Genomic DNA, 24,824 nt, shown 5'->3' on the forward strand with positions numbered 1-24,824 from the left:
ACCAGATATTCTAATAATTAGAGATTCTGTGCTGCCATAGTGAGCGTTCCGGTTCAAAGACAGTATTTGTCAAGAAAACTTGTTCCATTTACATATTGCAGCAACAAAGGGGATCAAGGAAGCCCCATCACAAAATGTCATCCTCGGGAATTATCAAGAGCAAACCACACTGGTGTGTAAATGGCAACGCCATCACTCAGATGCGTTACGAAGAAGCGGATTAGTTCAACATGCCCATTCCTCTATTCTGGTGCATATATAGTACTCATGGTATATGAACACGACGTCGGAAAAAGAGACAGGTGATAGAAGCGAAAGAAGAGTCTATAACTTTTGGTTGTACATGTCTCATAAGTGGCGCGTGATAGCAGAAACAAAAGGCGCTGAGGCAAGGCATTGAAATACAATCACAGGCAGATGCGGTCCGGACCAACTGCAGAGGGAAGATCCATCGGGAATAGAAAAACAAACGCTTCGATTAAGACACATGAATGAAGGCGAAAAGACGGGAAAGAGAGACGCCAGTTAATGCAAACGCTCAAAAACGTATGACGGAAAAGATAGACCAAGACCACAAGCCCCAATTGTGGTTAGGATTGAAGCTTAGTGCTCTCGAATTCACGTTGTTCACTGAAAACTCGGCGACTCATCTCAAGAACAGCCTCAAACCCTTCTCGGCCCTTCTTCGCGTTCTGACTGAATCTCTCCACGCTAGCTTCTTCTACCTTGTTTTTTATTTTCTGCCATCCACCGCACAAGGCAGTAATCTTCGCCTCTTGGTTGAAATCGGTAGTTGAGGAAGGGTTTGACGGCGACGGCTGATAGATAACGGTCTCCTTGACGTTCAAGACGTTAGACCATGTAAGGTTGGTCGAACACATCGTGACCTTCTTCGAGACAGGATCGACGTAGGACACTTCGTAAACATGCGACGTAGCACTGCCTCCAAAGAGTGAAAGAACCCATTGCGGCACTGATTGATTACAGGTAATCAGACGCTCTGTCCGCAGCTATACAACAAGACAATCAGCCAAATGTTGCACGGTAAGAATGAGAGTAAGATGGTCGATGATACGTACAATTCCAGTATCAGCATCAACTGCCCGAGATAGGGTGTCTACTGCCACGACATGTGTAGACTTGTCATTCCAGGGACAATATTTGCGCCAGTTTGCCGCCGAAACTTCTTCCCAAGAATAATCAAAAGTGCACGTCGAAGAAAAGACTCTCATGTCGATAGACTGCAATCTGAAACGTCCCTTGGGATCGTGAGAGACAAAGAGTGGCCGTATGCTTATAAAACACTTCGAGAACAAGAAAGATGCACGTCCAAGGAGATAAAGAGAGCGAGCCAGACCGGGAGCAAAACCCAAGTCTGTGGCGGTAGGTGCTTCGGAGATAGGTTCTTATGGATTCGATAACTACGAGGAGTTCAGGATGCGGCAAATAATCAACTACTACAAGATGAGTAATGAGAACTCCACATGAGTGGTCGTGAAGGCGGACGCAGTGAGTGAGAGTGGCGATCGCCAATCTTGTGCAATATAGCGGTAGGATTGGTAGAAAATTTGAGAATTTTAGCCCCGGATTCCGCGTTCTTCTCCTGGACAAGAACAGTGGCGCCAAGGGTCGGGATTTACCGGTACAGTAATCTGACTCCCGGTCAAGGTCAAAAGACCGCCTTCAACTCCGCAGAGAACCCACTAGTCAGTTAGGTACTTATTATGTGCATCTGACATCAGGCGCTACTATTTTAGAGGGTCGAGGTTGGTTTATGCCGACTACTACTGTGTATATCCGAACAATCCCCCAGATCAACATCTTATGCTACCGATCAATCACTCATACTATAGGATAGTTGAATTAATTGAGGTCAAGATATGACAGTGTGAATGATGCTCTGGCCCTTTGTTTCCTGCATCATCAAATGTCTTTGAATTATCCAATAAGAGCCAGCTTTGCCTCTTGATACCGAACATTCGTCAAACAGTTCCAAAAGTGGTAGTCGACATGTAGAAGGCACATACATGCTTTTGGTGTACTCGGGGGAACCCCATATTGACGGGGAGATGGGAAATTCTTGGTTGATAGATACGTTAGTCAGTTACATATGCAAAGCATGCACTTTCTAGTTCTTTACATACCCCTGTACAAGAATCCCTGCCAATTATTACACATCTCCCATGCGTACTACAGTGGCTGTCTCGGGTGTTAGTCGTTTTCACCTGTTAGTCTTGGCCTACACTCCACTATCTATAAACTTATCCACTGTTTAGCTGTTGATAAGCATCTTCAAAAGTCTTTCTTTACTTCCCCCAATCTTTGTGTTTTGTTTCCGTTGACACAAAAGATCAAACGCCTGGATTCTCAATCACAAGATATGGTCGAACTACGAAAGCGCAAGGCGCCAGCACAAGCCCCTGCGGCAGAGCGCAAGGCCAAAAAAGTTCAAGAATCCACGGTATCTCGAAAGCCGGATGTTCCCAAGGCCATCTCCGACGATAAGGCTCCAAAAGTTGGCGACAAACTAGACTTGGACAACTTCGGTGGTGATATTGAGACTGACGAAGGGCAAAAAACCACGCTGAAAGATCTCGTCGATGCTAGTGAAGCTGGTGTCGTGCTGTTCACGTACCCTAGAGCTTCAACCCCAGGCTGTACGTAAAAATCTCTACTCCCACCTCCCCAATTACCCCCGCACTCTGCCATGAGGATAATCTGGTGCGGGTACAAACACGCATGGTGGTCATCGAATACACCCGTTCGCGATATGGCCTTTGATATAATCATCCGCTGCAGTAATCCTAGAGAAGCTAATGTATCAAAAGGTACCAAACAAGCCTGTTTGTTCCGTGACAACTATGACTCTATCACGGAAAGTGGTTTATCGGTTTACGGCCTTTCAGCGGACTCACCAAAGGCAAATACTACGTTCAAGACGAAACAAAGGTTGCAATACCCTCTTCTCTGCAATCCCACCGCTACATTGATAGCAGCTCTTGGACTTAAAAAGTCGCCAAAAGGCACAATTCGAGGAATCTTTGCTATTGATAAAGAGGGCAAAGTTCTGATACTACAGGCCGGAGGCCCCGATGCGACGCTTGATGCTGCACGTAATCTAGCTGCAGGATTGAAGAAACCGAGCTCTGGAGACGAAACCCGCCACGCGAGTCCACCAGCTAAGGATGACTAGTCATTGATAGTGGGTAATCAGCATATCACTTCAATGGGGTTGCTCCCATTGAACGTGGTAGTTGCTGGATTCATAGGTTACAGACATATTGAGGCCTTGAGGTTTCCAATTGCTACAGGCCTTGTCTGGCATAAACACTATATGCAATTCCAAACCATCCTCGCGATTGATGCCCCAGAATGTCCCCCAACCCGAACTGTAACCGGCCATAGTAGCCCGCTTCTCACACGTGAGCAAGGCAATTTAGCCTCTTCTAATATGTGGCCTGTAGATGCATGCCCTCTGACACTTTAGTATACAGTAATTTTTTTTTCTCTCCATGAAATAACAGGGCTCTTTCATTTCCACTGCTACCTACCACAAATGTTACCTTGGGCAATCGGGGGTGTGCGACTGTCGGAAAATAAGTTGTTCCGTGTGTAGAGGCTCGATTCCGCAGGCCTGGTTCCGTTTGAGACCGTGCGGCGAAGGACGTACCCTTGAAGGTCTTCCATTTCCTTCCCGATATAGTATCCAGGTAAATTGACACCCACTATAGCAAAATCCCTTATCATATTTGCGTCTAAAACATTAATACGTTACCTGGACAGAAAAGAAATCATGGCTCGCGACATCGTGAAAGCGGCTAAGTCCGCATCCAATGTGATAGCCGTCCATAAGGTGGGAGATAGCCATTGGCTGCTCTGTGTTACATCGGGATAGAATATTTTACTTATTCTCTATTAGAAATATACTGTTCAATCCACTGGGATATGGGAACGCATTCGCCGCCTCCTTGCCGTCGACCCGACTCGCTCCACGGGTGTTCCGTTGAACGCTCAGTATCGTCTACCGACCCCTGGAGCTCTTCCTCCTCTATCCTACGATGATCCGGTTACTGTTCCGGCCGGTGATTTGGCTGACAACCCTTATTGGAAACGTGATGCTCGGAGGAACTATCCCCGGCTCAGTGCGGTCAGTCAGGCGGATGCTGTGGGCCTGCTCAGTGTAGGCAGTCAAGCTGCCCCCAAGGACGATGTCCTTCAGATCGGCGAGGCAGGAGAGAAACAGTTGGTGTCCGTGAAGCAACAGGCCGAAGAGCGCGGCCTTGCTGGTCTGTTTGAGAAGGACAAGAATGGAATCAAGGAAGTTCTGGGCGCTAATGGTCTGCCTCCGCTGCCATGCAACTTGAACCCTGCTGGTAGCAAATATCAGCTCGGCCATGACCATGGCTACCCCAGTGTGTATGTGCTACCTATCCCCGTTACCTCTAGACCAAGCTAACACCTTTGATAAGCTACCCCTGCCGCACTTTCGTTTAGCTTGTCTATGCAGCATTTGAGTACAATATTGAGATAAATGCAATTGTACTTACTTTCCCTTTATCACATGTTCTCATTACTAGACGGTCTGTCCTCGTGCTTTTGTGTGTTTAATATTTACTAGTGTTGTAGATATTACTTGGTGTACTTGTAGATGTAATTGACAGAAGTACAGTCGATTTTTTACCCCATCAAAACTTATTGGGACAAGCAAAGGAAAAGGCTTAACACTTTCCTCAGGAAATGGCGCAAGCCTACAAGGTACATTCTGCTGCCAATGGGCCATGAATCGAATGAATTCTGTATACTCCGTAGAGCACATTTGGCTCCTTTAGTTGCATATCTATGACAAGGCCAAGTTCCACACCCAAGATCACTGGCAATGCGTCTAGCAAATCCACTCTAAATCTAAACACAGGAAGAACTTGAAAGGAGCCAGTATAAGCTTTTTTGAGGTTGTGTGTTTTAGTTGCATGGCGCATGCTATATACTCAAGTCTTCAACTTCAGTGGATTATAGAAAGTACTATTTGCCCGAATATATGATCAATTGATGTTTAAATAACGACATTATCAAAAATTACATTGAAACAATAGAACCTTTAATAGCTGCTAGAAAATGGATTCGTGCGGGTACCCCACCAAGTAAGGAAGAGGCTGAGTCCCACTGTTTCAAACAACCTACTGACTGCACCTACGGCAACAGTGTCAAGGGGTCTCTTTTCGGCAAAGACCTGGCTCACAACCTATACAAAGGCAGCACATAGTTAGCATGTATCAAATGCGAGTTGGATGTGGAAAAAGGAAAGGATGGGGAGAACATACACCGGGGGCTGCGCTGGCCATGAAGATCAAGCTCCCAAGATAAGCCGCTCCCTTGTAGCTCAAAGTACCCGTGGCGTTGATCAGAGCTGCTACTCCATACGTTTGGACAGAGCTTCCAACCAAGGAGGTACCCCAGGCTGCTACTGCACCAGCAGCCTCTTTAGATTTGAGGAACTCTTCCTTGGAATTGGCTGCTTGGGCACGATGATAGGTATCGCCGAATACGGGCGCGAGAATGCCGAGGGAAGCAGTGTGGGTGAAAAGAGCACCTGCCGCAATTGCGGAGGGCTTGACTGAAGGGAGATCTAGGCCAATTATGTTAATTCATGAGAGTTGAAGTTAAGAGGGGGAGGGTCGTCGCTTGCACTGCGAGGACAGACGAGCACTCACAGTTCAAGGTTGTCATTTTGGAGATAGGTAGTTGGTGGCTTCAGTGTAGTAGAGACAAGATGTAACTTCAAGTAGGATGCTTCGATGCTTCGAAGTTGAGAGAATCGATGTGTAGAAAGTAGATTCTTTTCGAGCAAGTAAGCCTCGTTTTATGGCATGGAGCTGGGCTAGGCTGGCCTTTTCAACCCCTAAGTACCGTCACCGGACAAGTCCATAGTCAATCCGTGGTGAGGTACGAAGTGACGTCGTTATGATGGAAAGACACGAGAAGCACAGTAAGATGGAGGACGACCTTGAGCATACTTTTTACGGTAGTGCTCTATCATGACATCATACAATACTCTCAGTGGGTGCAGGATTATTACGTACTTGGCGGAGGGTTGCCGCAATCATACTAGTGCCTGGATCGTTCAATACCCAGCAGTAGATCTTTACTACTTGCACCTTAAAAGAGTTACGTCGTGGCAGTATCCACAATCACAGACATCCTGGCGATATCTACAACGTACAGCCATTCTGTGATGTAGTCTAATCTTAATGCTTGCACTTTTTTTGTACTTTCTTGGGAAAAAATTACGCTCATATTGGATAGCTTGTTCGCTTGGCTCATGGTCCCTTCGTTTGACTCGTAATATAGATGGTACTCGCTGCTTAACACTTCGAACTAATTCCAGAATGAACAACTAGGACCTAATGAAGGCGTCAATTCTGGTGCTCTAGTATATACTTTGAATTTGAGATACAACTTCTCTCTGGGAATAGAATTGTTATGGCACATTTTACATCCATATCTGCGTGTTGTTGGCCATGAGTTCTAGGATGCGCCTTCAGTCTATTATACATTGTATAATTATTTCTCAAGTACGCTTACTATCAGACAAGAACAATACTGTGACTAAGTTAGTTATCATGTTTCGGGCGTTGCTAAACACGCCTGCTGCCCACTGCTCTGTCAATTATTTCCCACGTCTTCCTCTTTTTCTCCCTTCCCCCCTTACGGTTCTACTCAGAATTTATTGTTGCCCCTTTTTCCCCTATTGATACCAGCTATATAGGTTCCTTGGTAACTTTTCTTCACCAAAGGCGGACTTGTTATTCAACCTCACCAATGGTGGTCAATTCCCCTGGTACATTGTAAAAGTGTGACAACTCGTACTTATATGGGTGATTCCAGACATTAGGTAGAAAACCGATGGGGCAAAGTAGGGCGGGGAAAAAAATTGAGGGAGACTAGAACTAACGATTCCGTACCTCCCAGTTCGACCCAAAGAAAATAACAAGTTCATTATAACTAAGTGTGCTTCCATCTGAGTTACTCTTCAAACGTCCAAAGTTGCTTCATTTTATACTTCGGCATCAAGTGTTGGTTAACGCTGTGTGCTGTAACAGACCATCATCATATTAAATGGAAGTTCCCGGTTCAATGCCAGCTGCAATCGACATGAACGATTCATTAGACATCGATGAATCGTTGATCCCGGTTAGGGATTTTAAGCCCGCCAGTCAGAGCACCATCTCCTTTGATGGGATGTTATCGAACCCTCTACTTCTCCAGGAAGATCTAAAGGAAGGGTGTGGAGGCCAGCTATGGCCAGCGGGGATGGTCCTGTCAAAGTACTTGCTACGCCAACATCAATCTAGCTTTCTCGGTAAAACAATGTCCGTTGCCCTATGACCCAGTTTTGTCCTCACCTGCAACCTGTCCGACTTGTGCCTGGTATGCGGGTAATTGACCCCTGCTAATTGTTAATTAGAGTTGAACTTGGAGCCGGCGGCGGTCTCGTTGGCCTTGCGCTTGCACGCAAATGTCACCCTGAGGTGCCACGAATTTACATTACGGATCAAGCTCCCATGTTGCCCCTGATGAAAACGAATATCAAGCTCAACAATCTTTCTTCTACAGTCGAAGCTACAGTACTAAACTGGGGAGACTCCCTCCCAGACTGCATCCCAAAGCATCCCGCAATTATCCTTGCCGCTGACTGTGTTTACTTTGAGCCCGCCTTCCCGCTACTAATCTCGACCTTGAATGATCTTCTTGGTCCAGACTCTGTCTGTTACTTCTGCTTTAAGAGGCGTAGAAGAGCAGACCTCCGTTTCATGAAACATGCAAGGAAGATGTTTGATGTGGACGAAATCCGGGATGACCCTGATGCGGAGACATACCGGCGCGAGAACATTTTCCTCTACCAGATACGGTTGAAGTCGGACAAGAGGGATGTCTAGGAAGGTCTAGCTACAAATTAAAACTAAAACTACTAGGGAAAGTCATGTGCGAATATATCGAAATACGCTTGTCTTTGGTACATAGATACAATTTGTAACCGCCCTGAAATCTAAAGCTTGAGCACATGGCCACCTTCCTTCACGGCTTCTTTATTTTTACCGCCATTGATATTTGTCACTTCGCCCTGCTTCCCAATCAATTTGACTCCACCCTTCTTCAAGTCCGAAATGAGCTGCTGATTTTCAGCCGCTTTCCCTGTCTTCTGAGATTTTGCGGTGCTGGCGTTTTGCTTTTTGTGCTCTCGACGCAACCTAGCCTTTTGTTCCCTGGTCATCTCCTCTTTGGCGATTGCCGTTCCATTCTTCAAGATCATTTCACCAGCGACCTTGTTATCGTCACCAGGTGCGTAGATCTCCTGCGGCGCGAGGGTTGCTGTCGCAGTTACAGCGTTGCTAGCTGTCGGCTGAGCATCCTCCATAGTAATTGTTGCCACATCGGTGACAACATTGATGCTTGCCTGCGGAGCCTTGGGCTTGTAATGCCAGTTCGAGAGCGTGTCTAGTTGAGAGCTGATCTCTTTCCATAAACTTGTTACAGTAGCATGCTCACGGATCAACTTCTGATTTTTAGGGTCAACGAAGTTTGGATCGGTAGCACGAAGATGGTCAGCCTCATATAATTCAGCAAGGCTTTGCTGGGGTTTGGTGTCTTCCAGTTCAGGACGAACTCCCCGCGCGCGCTGAGCGTCGGAAACACCAGGGCGCCGACGTATTACTTCGTCAAATTGTTTGGCAAGGATGCGACGCTTGACAAGCTCTTCAATATCCTCTGACAACTCTGCCGTAACGACTGGCACGGGCTTTCCGATCCTTTCGAAATCCAGGTCTTCCTCAATAAGTGAGTTTACAGGCCTTTCGACAGCCCTGGCTTCACCAGCTAGCATCCAATCCTTCTTGGCAACGTTGGCAGCCTCCAAGCGGCGAATCTCATCAGCAATGCGAGCACGCTGTTTTTCATGACTAGAGGAATTGTTCTGAGATCCCCGCGTTACTTCGTGTTCATCACTATCTTCACCGGAAAGCTCATCTTCAAAAAGATCACGGCGAACATCAGCCATGGCACGATCAACGTCGTCGTTGGTAATGGAAAGGTCGGGCTGAGTTTTAGGAAGGGAGCGAGTCTTTTTGCGTGTAACTTTACGTGGAGGTGGAGCGAAGAAGTCAGAATACTTTATGTCGCTGGTGTTCATCCAACCTTCGCCTCCAGAATTTGCCGCATAGACATCATCTGCGTCCATATCGGAATCGTCCTCAAAGCCTGCATCACCAAATGTTGGTCCTTCCTCTTCGCTGTCGGAAATATCATCGCCATCATTCCCGTCAGAGTGCTCCTGTGGCATGTCTCTCTTCGGTAGAGACATTGACCCTGCTGTAGTCAAAGGATTTGCGTGCCAATCGATTTCATCATCCTCGCTCTCAGAATCGTTGCCTGGGCCGCCACTAACGTCCTGTCTTTCGAGTAGTTCCGATTGCTTGTTGAAATCATCTATCGAAAAGAACCCATCATTCAGGCCAAAAGGATCCTCCACATACGTTTCTTGTTCACCGTCGTCGATATCGCTTCCGAGATTGTTGTCGGATAATTTCTCAATGTCTTCTTCGACGTCCGAATCATTGTGGGAGGTTTGAGAGTGAGCGTGTACTGAACTAAGGTCGTCCTCGTCATTATCGATACTCGATTGGGTGAGATCGGCCTCTGACTGAGAGTCCACGTTGCTGCCCTCGAAGTCGGTGTCGTCAAGTGCCACATTATAAGTTGAGGTCAGGGACCGCTCGTGTGGCTTGGCCACTGCAGACCACCAAGTAAAATCCCGCTCGATTTCACCACCGGAAGAATCAAGAATTCTCAAGGCTTGTTGCCATATCTGGTCAGAAGTGAAGCCGTCGACATAGAGTTGCTTGAGCTGTAGGACCTGGTTTGTAGAATCTTCCTCAGCTTCGGATCTTTTGCGCTTTCTATTCCTGCGTTGGCGCGCACATTGGGAATCGCCGACCGACGAGGCTAACGAATCTAAATAGTACTTCACAGAGCCGGTGATAGTAGTTTTCAACTCCGTCGTGGGTTGGAGGAAAATCCAAGGAGTCGTCAATCCTGAATTGAATGAAGAAATTGGTTCATGAGTTTCGACTTCAGGAAGAGCCACAGATGGATCGGGAGCGAGGTTCTTCATGGCGTGGTACACGCCTGAGATGAGACAGCTGTATCAAATAAAAAGAGATGGAAAGTGAGGTAAGGAAAACATGCGAAAGCTTTAGATGGTAGGTGCAGAGAGATCAGTCTGATATTTTGAGCTACTGGTGGACACTTCAAATAATGGCTTGCGGAAGCCGAAAGTCGGGAAAAAAAAAAAGTTAATGAAAGTGAAAGGGGAACTAAGATAATCAATTACTTTGGGTCATAAAAGTGGGGACGCTGGAAAGAAGGCAAGCTCGGGCCATGGCCATTTCCTTTGGCCGTCTCACTACAAAATGCTTTTTGTGATGGATGGCGTGTCGCATGGCAGATCTCCTCATATAGCAGACAAACGTGGGCATACAAGGTGTGTATATCAATATAGATGATGGGTATTCTGTCTCACACTGATAAAGTCGAGGATTTCTACTCATTGTTGGTTTGGTGCATTAAGAGAATGCTTACCGACCTCTAGCAGGTGCCAATCATGGCCTGAAACATGCGCGAAGTTACTGTTTGCGAAACATGACCCGAACAAGAAAAGCCCTGCCGAGCGTATGTAAGTCTGCAGAAAGGCCCGTAATAATTTATTCCCTCTAGTCGGAGAGATACTACCGCTATTGATGACTTGCGATACAAGGATCGTGGGCATACTTTACTTTATATGAGCCCCGCGGAAAGTTAACACGACTAGAAACGCCAATTCCATTGTCACTGGTGAATCGAACTCCTTTCAAGTATCAGCATGGCAGAAATCCGTGTCCCTAATATTGATGATAAGAAACTTGTCGTAGTAGTCCTTCACCTTGCAGCCTCTAGGTATATTTGAACAGGCGAAGAAGCAGTCTAGCAATTAGTTGCATACTAAGCATGCAAACAGTGGTAATGTCTCGATCTGTTGAAATATTCTAACACTACGACACGATGAAGTCTAGATATGAGACATTTGAGTGTGAGCCGTACAAGTGCGCGGAATATCAGTGTGAATTTGCAGCCAAGTCCCTAATCCCGTTCTAACCTAGGAAAGTGGCTTGCAGTTATTGCATACAATACATGTTGGCCGGGTTTCCTTGCTCAACCATGAACATGACACACCTGGTATGCCTGTTGAAAGTCAAGCCTCCACTTCCCTTTTATCCCTCCCCCTATCAATTGCGCGCCGGTAGTGTTCGGTAATGCACGAGAGCACATACTTGATTTCCAGGATAGGACTTCTTATAAAGTCTACGTCCGAACCTGTCCGTTCCAACCCTTAAGTAACATAGGGAGGAAGTAATTCCAAGTTGAGCTTAACGGCGGTACCACATGCGGGTGATCCTTGTGTGCCGCATCTTCTTTTGAAGTTGAAAGATTCCGTACATCAATGCTTCGGAGGTGGGCGGACCTTAAGTTGTTCCCATTAGCCGACGTCATTGTAGGATTGGTAAAGGGTATACAAACATCCGGGAACATAGACATCCACGGGTACGATTCTATCGCATCCGCGAACAACAGAATAACTGTAATGATAATAACCACCACCATTTGCACAACTTCCCATACTGACGACCCAACGAGGGTCAGGCATTTGGTCGTACACCTGTCTGAGAGCGGGAGCCATCTTATTTGTCAATGTGCCTGCCACGATCATCACATCCGATTGCCGAGGTGATGCTCTGAAGATGATTCCAAGACGATCCTGATCATATCTGGGGGTCGAAAGATGCATCATCTCAACTGCACAGCAGGCGAGACCAAAGGTCATGGGCCACAAAGAACTTTGGCGGGCCCAATTAGCGACTTGGTCAAGCGTGGTACTACACATGAATCAGTATAAAGTACCCATCTCATGCGTCTCAGGCAACAAACAGGACATATTGCATAGCACCCTCCTTTTTCTCCTGGCTCGGTAAGGGCACCTCTTTCCGCACCTTTCCAGAAGCAGTGAGCGCTTGGCCAGACTGTCCCCGCTGTTCGATTGCTGTTGCCGACTTAATTGAAGAGGTCGAAAGGAACGAAACTGGCTGAATTCGGAAATGGCAAGATGTGATACGCGGTCGCACTACATGAGTTTAGCAATTTAGTAGTAACAATTGGAGAACACATACCATGAAGAGCGCTTGGGATGGCGCCTGGAATGGCGCGACCGGTGAGAGGCAACATGGCTGTATCGCTCCCAGTAACAATGTGCACAGAGATAAAAAGAAGCGACTTTGCGTACAAAACCCGTATGAACTGTCAGAAGAGTGGAGGCTTGTAGTCCAGTCTGTCAATGGTGGCAAGATATTATCAGGATGGTCGAGGCTCAAATTAAGAGTATCATTCTGCACTATTGGTACCAATGGAACGCAATTTCTGTAAGTTACTGTAACGAAACCTAATTCAGTTCGTTGAATCCAAGTGTCTCGCATTTACTCTGTGTATAATACCGTATTGACACGTGAGCCACGGACAAGCGGCTAACATTGTGCTAGTGTAAGTTAGATTCTAAAGAGCTTCATTGGCTGGAGTCATCAAAGCTCGGTATTCGAATCCCTCCTTATCTGGACAGCGACATGGATCTCATCGCTGCGTGGAGCAAAGTACTGTAGATAGATGGATGCAGGTGAAGAGCATCCCGTAACAGAAACACCAATAGTTCCACACTATTGATAGGCGTCCTAGCAGCCTGGGCTGTATGAAAGATGATGCCTTACTAAAACGGGCGTATCTGAATAGGATGTTCACAATGTGGCTCTCTTTGAAGTCGATATCATATAGAACAAGGTCGGACAACGCAGCGAGCACTCATAAAATCAAGATGTTGGCAATGGCTTTGAACGGTAACCATGAAATTCCGAAGATGTATGAAGTCAACAGATAAGGGAATCCACAAGTGGAACAGCTACAATTAATAACCATCCTACGTTCGAACTTCGAAGACTTAACCAGACCGAATTCCAAATTATACGTACTGTGTAGTCAATACGAAGATATGCTGGGTCAAACTTTTCCTGTCCTTAAGAGTGTAATAATTGGGGGGGGGGGGGGGTCCCGCAATTGATCAAAGTTTTAATTACTATATTATTATACTCTTTTCTTTGAAGTGAAAAAGAAAAACGAAAAAGAAAAGAAAAATGTTGTTAAGCTTTGAATTTGAATGATGGTTCAAGCGTATGAATCAATCAATGCATCTCTTCTGCCAGTGAAGAATATCTAAAGAGGTGGCTCGAACATGTGGCTGATCCGCATGTGGATTACGTTAGTGAAGTAGTATGGGGTTGTTCATGGGTGGGTTAGGTATCATTTACATAACTGGCTCAGCGCCTACCTTCTCCGAAACACAGAAGCCAGGAGATCTCGCGTCCCAAGAACGATGAAATTGATGGTTTTTATCTGAATTCAGTGGGATTGATTTCTTCAGCAGGCCATAACTGACCTGGAGCTATGGCTTTGCCTAAGATTGCCTGTATCGGCGTCATTGGGAAAGCTGTGAGTCTTCATATCCTTCATCTGCTGCGCCAGTCTTAATGTAGGAATCAGGATAATCCACTCCACGTGTCGCTGTTCCCTCCCTATGTGGAGTCCACTATTGAGTTCTCTCTTATATTGAATTCCTGCCTTGATATCTTTGAAATACGCCGCAAACAGACGTCAATTGACCAAGATCTTGGTCTTTTGCAGGCTGTGGACGAGAGACTTGCAGCATATGGCTGGCTTTCTACTACGGGGGTAAAATTCCTAGTTATAGTTGACTTGATTGGACAGCCCATCAGTGATGAAGGACCTAAAGGTTCCACCAAGTCGGGGTTAAGGGAATTTGACCTAAAAGCAGTACGTTTGTGTTTTTCTCCTGCATTCGAAGTTCTACATGTTGAACAATACACAAGATCCTGGGCTTCAGTCACTAATGGTGCCCACCTACAGGTTTTCCGAACTCTCCAAACAGCATATGTGCAATTGCTACAGAATCCGTTTTATCGACCGGACGAGCACATGGCCACAGCGAAAGCCGTGTCATCTTGCAGTTCGCAGATCACAGATCAGAGGTTCATTAACGAGGTCAACCGAATTGGAAACTCATGGGTTCCGACTGTAGCCTCCCTTTAAAAAACCATGAACCCATGCTATGTGGCAAACAACCTACCGCTCTACACGCTATCTTCGAAGAATCTCGATTTTGAAGATCACTTGTACTTTTGATGACTCCCACCCTTGGTATCCTCCAATAATCATGGGTGTAACACGCACAGGATTCGGTATAGCATTCTCTGATGTACGGCATTCGTAGGAGACATCTGTCGATCGCAAAGTATCAGTTGATAATATCCAATGTTTACCCAGTGCTTTGTATAACTCTACGTTGTGTACTATTATAAGTGTATAATACGTGATAAGAGGATTGAGGAGTCAAGTCGATTTGACCAATCTGGTCATCATGGGATGGGTATATAGTGAAGACACAGCTTGTGGGGCAAAGCATCTCGCCCGAGTCATCCGTTTCGATCATGTGGAGGGTCACTCTCAGTCTTGTCCAACGCAGAAAGGACATTTGCAATCTCCGAGGGGTCAGATATAGACCAAACACCGCCGCCTTTCACCATAACCTTACCGACCTCTTTCCCAACCAGATTTCTACCGACTTTCCCAGGTCCAATGCCAATCCAGCGTGTTACTGCATGCGTCTGATCTAGGTATCGAATACTGTCCCACCATTTTACCGTATCGACACACTGCTGTGATAATAGAAACCTGAGTTCTTCCTTGGAATTGAACGGTAAGCCCGAGACGTTGGAGATACATGGCATTCGTGCTGGGAAATTGATATTCATATGTTCAAGGGCACACTTCATGTAGTTGGCTGCTGGTATCATAATGGGACTGTGAAAGGGACTTTCGCATCTCAGTCTCACCGCACGGGGATCGTGTCCTCCAAATTGACGAAGCTGGATAAGCAGAGCTCTTATTTTTGCAATGTTGCCGCTCAGTACAATCTGATTTCTTGAATTGATATTTGCCACCATGACTTGTTGGAATGCCTTGTACCATTGGCTCGAATCATCTTTTAGACTCGATGGGCCAAGTCCAATGAATTCGTAAATGGTAGAAAGCAATTCACTCATGTGGTCGGGCTCACAGACAAGTGCTATCATGCCATATTCATCGCCTGATCTCTTGATAGCAGCTCGCGTGCATTCGGACATTATCTCTGCACGCCGTCTCACCAACTTCAGTGCATCGCTAAAATCGAGATAACCTCCAGCAACGAGTGCTGAGAACTCCCCCAAGCTATGTCCAAGTGTGGCATCCACTCGTGAGGTCGTCATGAAGCCGAACTCCTCTTCAAGTATTCGAAGGATTAGTATCGATGTTGCCATTATAGCCGGCTGACAATTTTCGGTTTTATCGAGCTCCGAATTTGGTCCTTCGGAGACGATGTGAGACAGTTTGAAACCCAGGATCGAATCCATTTCGTCTAGGAATATGTTGGATATTTTTGGGAACCTCTCAACCCAAGAACTTGCCATTCCCACACGCTGTACACCATGACCTGAACGGTAAAAGCGTCAGAACAAAGGCGAGTTCAAAATACAGGGTATGCAAACCAGGAAAGAAGAGAGCAGTGCGCAAGGCTGTCTCTGCGGTAATGGGGCTGGCATAATCTCGCTGGAAACTAGGTTTTAGCTGAGTACGACAATGAGCATGGTATCGGGGTGCTTTTATGCGAAAAGATAGTCTTGATTTCGGTGATAATGCAAGCATGTTTTGTAGGCCTCAGGAAGAAAAATGCCCTTGCTGTTATTGCAGGACATAGCCTTCAGATGCCATCGGCAAATGTCAATATTTCTTACAGATGAATTCGCGCTGCCTTCAAATGTAAGTGCAGCAACAGTAGCCGTAGCACGAACAAATGTGTTCTTGTGTAGTCACGTGATATTGAGTACTGACAGCCGCAGAACGTGTCAGTGATAGGGGGATTCTGTACTAACCTTGAAGATTTCGGAGCTGTTGAACGCTGGGTATGTAGATTAATGGGTATGTATTACCTGGCTATGTATTACCTGGCTATGTATTACCTGGCTATGTATTACTGGACTGATAAACCGATAGCACTAGTGTCAGGATGTAAGAACGGGATGGAAAATACAATGTCTACATAATATCACAATCCTTTCTGATATTTCATGTGTTTAATAGATATAGTACTATCCAACAAGTAGTTATAAACAGGGACTGAAGGTTGTTTACATCACTAATTAGGTAAGTGCGATTCTGTTTAACTAGGAGAACTTGGCTCTGCAGGTATCTATGGGTGTCTGGAATCCTATCAGAACTGCTGACCGCCTTCGGAGTGAATTAACCTCCATACCTAGTACCTATCAATATCGCTATTTGAAATAATATATTGTTTACATACAAATTTTCAAATCATTCTCCATCACAACTGTGGCGTGTTACGGTTACTTTTCAGATGCGCGCTTCTGGGCCACGAAATCTACACAGGGTCTTCTTTGTACGCAATTAGCTTGTGTCTGGTCCTAAAAAATGTTTGTACCTAAGACGCTTTCATCCGCAGCTTCTCAGCGCAACCCCCGGAGGCGTCAGCGTACGAACTCAGACGAATCACCAAAGCCTCCAAGTGCGAAAAGACAAAGATCCAATCTCCGTCAAAAAGACTTAGAACTAACGTCTCACATTTTGAACAACAATCATACCAAGCTCGACTTTCAGGAACGCCAGCCGTCAACTTTAACTAAGGAAGGCGTCGCAAATTCAGAAACTGCTCATTTCCACAGAAATATTCCTATACGAGCGGTCAAAAGGCCTGAGAAGCGCGAGGATGAAGGTGAAGGAGCAGTGGTGCTTGTAAGTGGTTCTCGATTACTATTCAGTCTACAAGATCCTTGGATTGCCCATCTGACATAGGCTTATGCATAGTCAAAAACGGAGTTCTACACCGTCACCCAGCTACCCACTTTGCCAGACCAGGTGCTTGGTTTACAAACAGGCGAGTACTGCTGACCCCTTCGCCGCCACAACTATAATAACACAGACATGCAGGGCCTTTCAGAGCTTCATTTGGAACTAGTCATGGATATGCTTTAGCCTTAACCAAATCGCATGCCATTGTCTGGGCATATTCGACCACAGTCCCATCGCCTTCTCCTGCAGATGTTTTCACCCTTGCAATACCCGAGTCCTGCAAAGAGCCTGGTAACACTGCCCCCCTTGGGTTGCTCTTATCTACCGTTGCAGGTGGTGTTCCGGGGTTGATGGTGGTCATGCCATATACCGGAAAAATCATATACTGGGAAACCATATCAAGTGCTGCAACCTTAGCTTTCTCCAGGCAGAAGCACTCTGGCATCCAAGGCTGTATCCCTGGCTTGCTCTCGGGCGAGCACGCTACAGACGTCATAAACAGCGAGCCATCTGGTGTCGTTGTTATATTTTCTACTGGAAGGGTTGCCCATATAACCATCAGAGATTGTCAAGGGAAGCCAGCAATAACTGTCTCGTTCCTGAGAAGCCCCGCAGGTGGCGGTAGACCAGGCTTACTTGGAAGCTTGAGAAATGCTCTTGGGGGTGGCTTTTACAGAAAAGACATTGCCGCAGTTCGAGCGGGCGAATCCCACCAGCGTGGACAACGCGATGTCGTAATCGCTACGTCTCAAGGTCTCTTCGAAATTTGGGATACCCACTGGAACAACGGTAGCATGCTCAAACATCAGCATGATGTATATGATCTCTTGAGTGAAACACTTGGGCCTCTTATCGTTGGTCAAGCCGATGATCATAGGTTAAAGGTTTTAGATTTTGTCTTGGCCGACTGCAAAAGCACTAATGCTCGTGACGGGCCCAATTCCTCGCTGATAACAGCGGTTGTGGCATCCGTCTCACATTCTGCCCCCGGCACCGTTCGGGACATGTTTGTCGTCCAAATGCGATTTTCGGACGATGTTCAAGTCTTATCTACTAATACGATTGATTTTCATGGACTACGCACCCATCTCGACTTTCCGCGTGTCAGGTTGTTTGTACCAAGTCCCGGGCATACCGCTTTCATTGTTGTTGGGCAGTCAATTGTGTTGCTATCATTGACCATTTCCGAACACCCTACTATTACTCAGGATGCGGTTTCCGTAACTCAGCAAGGGCGGGCATTCAAGGATATTATTCCTTTACGTTCTGGAGAGAGCTACGAGATCTTAGGAAGCGGATGTGAAAACCAGAGTGGTGAGGGCTCATTAGCCGCATGCCTGCTCATGGTTCGAGATTTCGGTATCATTCGTATTGCAGCTTTGCCGAGTGAAAGAACAAAGAGCAACGTTGATGATGGCCGCATCACTGCGAAGCATAAAATCGAACAGGCTATATTCTATGGCACAATGACCAAAAACCCACTGAACCTTACAGGTGATGACGGAATAGGATTCCCAATCAGCGAGACGGAAAATGCTGCATTGGAAATATGCCAGGAATTGATGCGGTCTGCATCGGAATTCATTCCATCGAATGGGATTTCCGTGGATCAAAATTTGAAACTGCGAGCGAAAGCACTCGACGACCTCGCCCTCTTGTTGACACAGCAGAATGAGACCATCCGCCGAGAAGTCTGGTGGCAGTTACTTTGGAGTGCGGAGAAACTGGCTGCTCAAAGAGCTATGTGGAAGTTGGAAGACGAAGCCAGGAAATGTGCGAGCAAAAACTCAACACTGCTGGCGCACATAATCGGGTTAATGAGCGAGAAGTTCAAAACGAAGATCGAAGAGCAGACCGGTGATTTCGACCCAGTGCGCCATTGGTTTCTATATGATACTTTCCAAATGGAACATATCGTGCCGTGGATCTTCAAAGCCATCAAGCCTCAAAAGGGAAGCTCTGCAAAACAGGGACGACGGATGTCGGAGCAGCTACTCGAGGCTAGTGACTTGTCCCTAGCAGTTCTGGAGACTGCGTTTCGTTATCGAGACGAGAATTCTAGCCGGTATGGCATTGGCGACGGCTATCTGGAGGACGGCATATTGACGAGTGACTACACTGGTCTTTCGGAGTTCTGGACTTCTCAGCGCTATTGCTATATCGAATTTGGACATCTGCTGGATCTGGAGCTTGATAGCTGCAGAGCTTGGATCCAGAAAACAACGATTGGAGTTGAGCTACCCGAAACTCAAATTGTGAGAAGGATTGCCAAAAATAGTTCTAGGCAGCTTCAGATTTTAGGGCTCATGCACTGTGAACGAGTCCGTTGGCTCTCGTCCCAAGAGAGTCAGAAACTTATCGACGAAAGTATTGCGACTGAACAGGCTCACATCAAGCAACGGAAATGGCAGCTATTCAAGTTGGCCGGAATAGGGCATCTAGATGATGCCATTATGCTTGCCGAACAGTTCCGAGATATGGGAGCGCTCGTGGAGCTCATAATCGAGCTTCAGGACCAAACCAAGAGCCTTGTGACACATCAAGATTCGCCAAACAAAAATGCAGGTGCTGACGAGAACGCGTCTGAGCGACTCAGTCAAAAGATATCCTTTTACTTTGAGAAATTCGGGGAGTCTTGGGCCGATTCTTTTTTCTCCCGGCAGATTTCCATGGGCCAATCCGGAATACTTTTTGCGATGAAAAAGTTCCAGCCCTTCGTCACTCAGTTCTTACGGAAACACCCAGCTTATCTGCGGCTGGGCTGGATTAATGATGTGATCGGTGAGAATGACTATGAGGGCGCTGCCCGATCCTTGGAGAAGCTTGCCACGAAGCATGAATCAGATATATGGAGTCATCGTGTTGAGTTGTCCCTAGCAAAGCTTGCAAATCTCGCGGTCTGGGAGGAATCTCGAATGCCAGATAGTCTAGTCGTTCGCAAGAACGTCAGACGCTTGGAAGATTTTGCGGAGGTTGATGCCGTCCAAGAAGTGATATTCGCCTATGTCGCGCCCGCGTTACACAATGCAATCGATCAGAAGGCGGAAATTGATATCGCGATTGAACAATTTCGCAACCCAACAGCCGCGGACAGGCCTTCATTGCATGAAATATTTAGCGAGGCTCTGGCCAAGATTGTCACTCGACAAGTTCTCAGCTCGGATGAGTTAGTAGACCTGCTAACGCACATATACCTATCCCAGGTATCTGAACAAGGTCAGGATGAAATCGTGGGGAAACAATTCTACCTAGCTTTGCGAATCATCCGACTCTCTTACGACCAGCGAGATCCACAATATCATGCAGCACTACAGAAATTGGTGTGGAGAAGATGCATGATAGATAACAATTGGGAAAGATTGGAAGAGGCAGCTGAGGGATTGGGAATGGACACCGAAAGTTTCCTTCATGCCACAACACTCTCACGTACCCTTTGTTGGTGCTTCAGGGACGGTATGAACTTGACTAGTGGAGAATGTCCCCAAGCATATTACTAACTCTGTTCACAGGCCTTGATGAAGATTCTAACTACCCTTCTATATACGTCCCTAACGGCCCGCACGACGTGTTGCTAAGCGATTCTGACGCTGATCTTATTACAACACGTTTTCCACCTGAGCGGCGTGCCCGCATCTCTCGTGATCTCGCCAGGGAAAACGAAATCCTACTTCAACAAATCGAAAAAGGAAAGCTTAATTTCTGGTTCAAGAACCTTTTTGACTCAGCCAAGACCACGCGTCAAGAGCCTTCTGGGGTTTCCACCGAAGATGACAAGAATGGCAATGCGCATTGTGAACCGCAATACGATTCATCAACTGAGAAGGCACAGCTGAGTTGGCTCTAAGATTTTAGGAACAACACTCAGCAATATCTGAGTTCTTGACTAGTGCCTGCACGCTATAAATGAGCTCAATTGGTTGCAGACATGCTTCTCTTCCGTTCCGCCCTTTTATACATTCTTAGTAATCCTTTCCTGGCGCTGACATGTTTTCAGTATCTTCTAGCAATGCAATTGTCTGATAGTTGCCTTCCGTAGTTTAGGGCGAGGTTGCGGCGTCTTCTTATCCACATTTAATGATTTCTTGAATTAGAGCAAGGCACCTGAATTGCACACGCAGTCAAACTATCTCATCATATTTCCTAGCAGGGGTCTTTGATAAACAGAAGATCGTCACCTTTGTGATACAAAGCTCTTGCTGGTTTACCGTGTCTGTGCAGGATCACTCTTGAAGAATCCTCATTTTGATCCCTGGCTACCTCGCCTGATATAGCTATGGCTTGTTCGAAGGGACTTCACTACCTTCAGTGGTATCACTGTTGATGCTATCAACTTTCCTTACCATGTCGTCATCCGCGGGAAAGGCATCGGGCCCATGCACGGTCTCTTCAAAGACTGGCTCTGGTTCAACGGCTTCAAACTTTGTCTTGAAGTCCGCAATTCCCTGGGCGCTACTGTTTGAGTGACGTCGTGTGTTTGTAAACTTGTAGCCATAGTCGTGCACTTCATCGCCAGAGCGGCCCCTGGAGGAGGGTCACTGGATATTCCTAGGGGCCATGATGGAGAGAGACGCCAGACTACTCAACTAACCAGTTTCGTTTTCCGCCTCCATCTTTCTTTGTCTTCCGGGGATCAGCATCCACTGGTCCTGACTTGGCAAAATAGCGGGGAAGACTCTCTTGACCTAGAGCTCCCCCTTCGTGCAATGCTGAATGATCTGGATCGTTGGTTTTGTGAGACCGCGTCACTAGGGAGTTAACTATTGAGTGCGAAATACAACCAAGCCTAGCTTTTGGGTGTGCATCCAATGATGCGCACACCAAATATAGCTCTTAAGAGAGATGCTTACTTTTCATAGAGGTGGACTTTCTGCGTTCTTTTGATCGAGGAAACTAGGCACATAATCAGTGATTTTCATCGAGCGAATGCAAGTCATTAATATACATACCTTGCTCGATATAAGAGATTGGCTCTATTCAATATGTCTGTAGACTTTAATGAATAGTTAACATAAAGTGCCCGGGGCTTGCCTATTACAAGCCCGATACCTACTTTAGCGGCCCACGGTTTCCAGTGGATATAAAGCGATTGGTTTGTTAGACAGTAATGTGTGATGTGGAAATAGGTATTATGTTACTGTTTGAGACTAAAGATATTGTAATTAGGCATTGGACAAAAAGGCACTTTGTACTACTTGTACAACACTCGCAGGGGTGGGGTCAGTCTTTATATGCAAATGTGTACGGAGTACCAGCCGTATCATTGTACTATATAGGTGTCAATCACTAGAAGCATGTGACCAGGAATACATTGTTTGTATGGTGAACTTATGACCTCATTGACTTGTAATGCGTTGATGAGCCAAAGGTACTAGTGCTGTAATCACCCATGAGCATCAACTTAATTGGACAATGTATGCATCAAGGGCCCACATAAGTGGGACTCAACTGAAGCTGAGTGTCACGATCCGCTAGCGCCTGGTGCGCTTCAGGAGTGAACCGTCCGGAACTACTAACCACTCGGCTATCCGGTTAAAGACTAGAATTCTGAGTTTGTTGACTCAGAACGCGCATCACTTGTAAGCTTGCAGTGAATACTAAATATGAGGAGTTTCCGGATTCTTGCTTTGAGCACATGGACCTGTGTGAATATATTATCCAAGCAGGAAAAGGAATGAGTATAAATCTTGAAAAGATATAAAGTTCAAAAAATAAAAACGTCTAACGAGTATAAAATGATTTGGAAATTTAGTAAATTTGTTTATTACTATCATTAAGTTATATTCAATGTCTGCGAACTATGTAAACCATTCTAAATTCCTGTAATTAGAGCAGGGCAGCTGTAAGGGACTCTTCTAGGGGCAAAAGTTCAAAACAAGACCATAAGGCCATCATTACCCGCAGATACCTCTGCGGACCCCTAGAATCCCCTATATACTCAGGTACACCCTGGGAGGAGGTGGATAACTATCCTTATAAGGATTACTTCCTTACATATATTACAGGTATAAATAAAAGAAAGTTAATATTTGGTTGTTATTTTCTCGAAAATAATAATTGCTTATAAAATATTTCAGGGCTTTATTGTTAGGGGTTGCCCCTTGGTTCCAAGAGTACATCGCCTGTTGGATAAGAAGGAATAGCTAGTATTTAAATAAAGATCTTAAAATATCTGAGATTTTATATATAATAATTAATCAGCAAGCAGCTATAAGACTAGATAATTAAGTTTTTTAATAAAAACTTATTCTATAATTGTGATAGGATCTACTTGTCAGGGTAGAAAGCCTGTTGACTAGGTAAGGAATCAACCACCAATCGCAATGGAATTGGATATTAATGATAAAGATAGCCTATATCTACAGAATAGACTGATCCTTGAGAGATCAGTAGCCTCTTACAGAAGAATCAATATTTTTTAGATATTGATAAAATATAGAACCACTATTAATAATCTCATAACTCTTATGATTACTTTAATATATTATTCTAATATCTTTAGCTGTGGTCACCGGTTTACTAATCTGTTTTATTATAAATAATATCTTTTTTACTGAGCCGAACCGCCTGGATTAGTATATATAGAAATAATCTTATAATTATCTGATAAGATAATAGTAGCAGAAAGTTATTAAATAGCAGGATAACTAGAATAAAAGACTAGTAGAACTAGTATAATATTAATATGAGATATATCAGAGTCTGTATATATATTAATAATATTAATCTGGTTTATACTGGAATCTATACCATTTACTTACCTTGTAATATAAATAAGAACTTTTCTTATATATTATCTCTTCTTTCTCTTTATCTTATTTTTTTTCTGTATCCCGTTGTTTTCTTTTATTTATTATATTATTTATTTTACTATTACGTTTCCTTTTGTTTCTGTTGATATTTTATAATTATAATCTTATTTTTATTAATATCTTTTTATTATTATTAGTTTCAATTATCTTTTAACTAAGATGCCTAGAGAAATCTGCTGCTTGATATAATATATATTTATTAAGACTTATTATAATTTCTGCATGTATTATCTCTGATATATTAATAATAATTTTAATCTGATTAAAGATGCGGTTTATAATATTAGCTGTTTTATAAATATATAAGTTTTTATCTTGTATTACTTCTATTCTGATATTAAGAAATTATATGAATCTATATATTTTATATAATTAATTAAAAGACTGTTAACTAATATACTTAGATAATAATAAAAATTCTGGATAATACTTATAATTTAATAATAATTATTAAATAAGTAGTTAATATATTAAAGTAGAAATATTAGAATAAAAGTATAAAATTAATAATAAAAAAAAAGTTCTTATCTTATTTATTATATTCAATAATATAGAAAAAGCTTATGCCTGTAAATTTAATATAAAAAACTTTTAAGATTACTAAATATATAAATTATAAAATTTTAATAAGAATATATAGAATATAATAACTGATTATTCAGAATATTATAAGAATATACTGCTGAGTACAGTAAGTTTCTTATATTATATTATTCTTTTTTAATTTAATTAATTCTTTATTCCAGCTTGAATATTCCTGTTGAGATACAGTAATAATATAAAATAAAATTATTTTTATATTTTTTTTAATGATATTAATTATATTAATTAAATTTTAGCTTTTTATAATTTTATTAATATTATTAAGACTGCAGTATACATCTAGTATCTTAATATATAAGCTATAAAGAACTCAGATAATAAGAATAATAATAAAGAATTAAATATAGATTTTTAAGTTTTTTA

At 44.4% G+C, this 24,824-nt stretch overlaps 11 protein-coding genes across 11 annotated transcripts; 5 read left to right on the forward strand and 6 right to left on the reverse strand.

Annotated features, from left to right (window-relative positions):
- Positions 1–220: 220 nt before the first annotated feature.
- BO87DRAFT_380348 (putative mitochondrial protein sorting (Msf1)) lies at positions 221–1,551 on the reverse strand. Its single transcript, XM_025624281.1, has 2 exons — positions 1,080–1,551; positions 221–1,010 (listed from the first exon to the last, which is right to left on the reverse strand). The coding sequence occupies exons 1-2, from the start codon at positions 1,230–1,232 to the stop codon at positions 591–593; spliced, it is 573 nt and encodes a 190-aa protein (XP_025475244.1). The 5' UTR covers positions 1,233–1,551; the 3' UTR covers positions 221–590.
- Positions 1,552–2,162: 611 nt separating this feature from the next.
- Positions 2,163–3,522, forward strand: BO87DRAFT_380349 (thioredoxin peroxidase DOT5; the record flags this gene model as incomplete). The annotated part of the gene is made up of 2 exons (XM_025624282.1): positions 2,163–2,657; positions 2,829–3,522. Coding segments are annotated over exons 1-2 (638 nt in total), but the record flags the coding sequence as incomplete, so codon positions are not given.
- A 263-nt stretch (positions 3,523–3,785) lies between these two features.
- BO87DRAFT_462800 (putative NADH-ubiquinone oxidoreductase 21 kDa subunit) lies at positions 3,786–4,679 on the forward strand. Its single transcript, XM_025629190.1, has 3 exons — positions 3,786–3,853; positions 3,920–4,416; positions 4,470–4,679. Exons 1-3 carry the CDS (start codon positions 3,794–3,796, stop codon positions 4,492–4,494), a joined length of 582 nt encoding a protein of 193 aa, XP_025475246.1. The 5' UTR covers positions 3,786–3,793; the 3' UTR covers positions 4,495–4,679.
- A 416-nt stretch (positions 4,680–5,095) lies between these two features.
- On the reverse strand, positions 5,096–6,038 carry BO87DRAFT_368369 (DUF1761 domain-containing protein; the record flags this gene model as incomplete). The annotated part of the gene is made up of 3 exons (XM_025621929.1): positions 5,709–6,038; positions 5,319–5,623; positions 5,096–5,239 (listed from the first exon to the last, which is right to left on the reverse strand). The coding sequence occupies exons 1-3, from the start codon at positions 5,722–5,724 to the stop codon at positions 5,096–5,098; spliced, it is 465 nt and encodes a 154-aa protein (XP_025475247.1). The 5' UTR covers positions 5,725–6,038.
- Positions 6,039–6,786: 748 nt separating this feature from the next.
- BO87DRAFT_447273 (uncharacterized protein) lies at positions 6,787–7,934 on the forward strand (the record flags this gene model as incomplete). Its single annotated transcript, XM_025628260.1, has 2 exons — positions 6,787–7,357; positions 7,465–7,934. Exons 1-2 carry the CDS (start codon positions 7,114–7,116, stop codon positions 7,932–7,934), a joined length of 714 nt encoding a protein of 237 aa, XP_025475248.1. The 5' UTR covers positions 6,787–7,113.
- Positions 7,935–7,986: 52 nt separating this feature from the next.
- BO87DRAFT_380351 (rRNA-processing protein MPP10) lies at positions 7,987–10,359 on the reverse strand. Its single transcript, XM_025624283.1, has one exon. The coding sequence runs from the start codon at positions 10,163–10,165 to the stop codon at positions 8,045–8,047; it is 2,121 nt and encodes a 706-aa protein (XP_025475249.1). The 5' UTR covers positions 10,166–10,359; the 3' UTR covers positions 7,987–8,044.
- Positions 10,360–11,001: 642 nt separating this feature from the next.
- BO87DRAFT_380353 (NuoB/complex I 20 kDa subunit family protein) lies at positions 11,002–12,436 on the reverse strand. Its single transcript, XM_025624284.1, has 4 exons — positions 12,255–12,436; positions 12,016–12,208; positions 11,608–11,963; positions 11,002–11,551 (listed from the first exon to the last, which is right to left on the reverse strand). Exons 1-4 carry the CDS (start codon positions 12,307–12,309, stop codon positions 11,457–11,459), a joined length of 699 nt encoding a protein of 232 aa, XP_025475250.1. The 5' UTR covers positions 12,310–12,436; the 3' UTR covers positions 11,002–11,456.
- A 1,136-nt stretch (positions 12,437–13,572) lies between these two features.
- On the forward strand, positions 13,573–14,235 carry BO87DRAFT_319014 (uncharacterized protein; the record flags this gene model as incomplete). The annotated part of the gene is made up of 3 exons (XM_025619822.1): positions 13,573–13,617; positions 13,669–13,959; positions 14,053–14,235. 3 exons carry the CDS (start codon positions 13,573–13,575, stop codon positions 14,233–14,235), a joined length of 519 nt encoding a protein of 172 aa, XP_025475251.1.
- A 291-nt stretch (positions 14,236–14,526) lies between these two features.
- Positions 14,527–15,991, reverse strand: BO87DRAFT_380354 (ACP S-malonyltransferase). The gene is made up of 2 exons (XM_025624285.1): positions 15,732–15,991; positions 14,527–15,676 (listed from the first exon to the last, which is right to left on the reverse strand). Exons 1-2 carry the CDS (start codon positions 15,886–15,888, stop codon positions 14,619–14,621), a joined length of 1,215 nt encoding a protein of 404 aa, XP_025475252.1. The 5' UTR covers positions 15,889–15,991; the 3' UTR covers positions 14,527–14,618.
- Positions 15,992–16,671: 680 nt separating this feature from the next.
- Positions 16,672–20,893, forward strand: BO87DRAFT_401053 (putative nuclear pore complex subunit Nup133; the record flags this gene model as incomplete). The annotated part of the gene is made up of 4 exons (XM_025625578.1): positions 16,672–16,992; positions 17,065–17,134; positions 17,188–20,502; positions 20,559–20,893. The coding sequence occupies 4 exons, from the start codon at positions 16,672–16,674 to the stop codon at positions 20,891–20,893; spliced, it is 4,041 nt and encodes a 1,346-aa protein (XP_025475253.1).
- Positions 20,894–21,101: 208 nt separating this feature from the next.
- On the reverse strand, positions 21,102–22,056 carry BO87DRAFT_174784 (uncharacterized protein). The gene is made up of 4 exons (XM_025618369.1): positions 21,996–22,056; positions 21,897–21,939; positions 21,638–21,764; positions 21,102–21,570 (listed from the first exon to the last, which is right to left on the reverse strand). The coding sequence occupies exons 2-4, from the start codon at positions 21,901–21,903 to the stop codon at positions 21,321–21,323; spliced, it is 384 nt and encodes a 127-aa protein (XP_025475254.1). The 5' UTR covers positions 21,904–21,939; positions 21,996–22,056; the 3' UTR covers positions 21,102–21,320.
- Between the last annotated feature and the right edge of the window lie 2,768 nt (positions 22,057–24,824).

This window comes from Aspergillus neoniger (genome assembly GCF_003184625.1).
Source record: "Aspergillus neoniger CBS 115656 unplaced genomic scaffold BO87scaffold_44, whole genome shotgun sequence".
NCBI lineage: Eukaryota > Fungi > Ascomycota > Eurotiomycetes > Eurotiales > Aspergillaceae > Aspergillus > Aspergillus neoniger.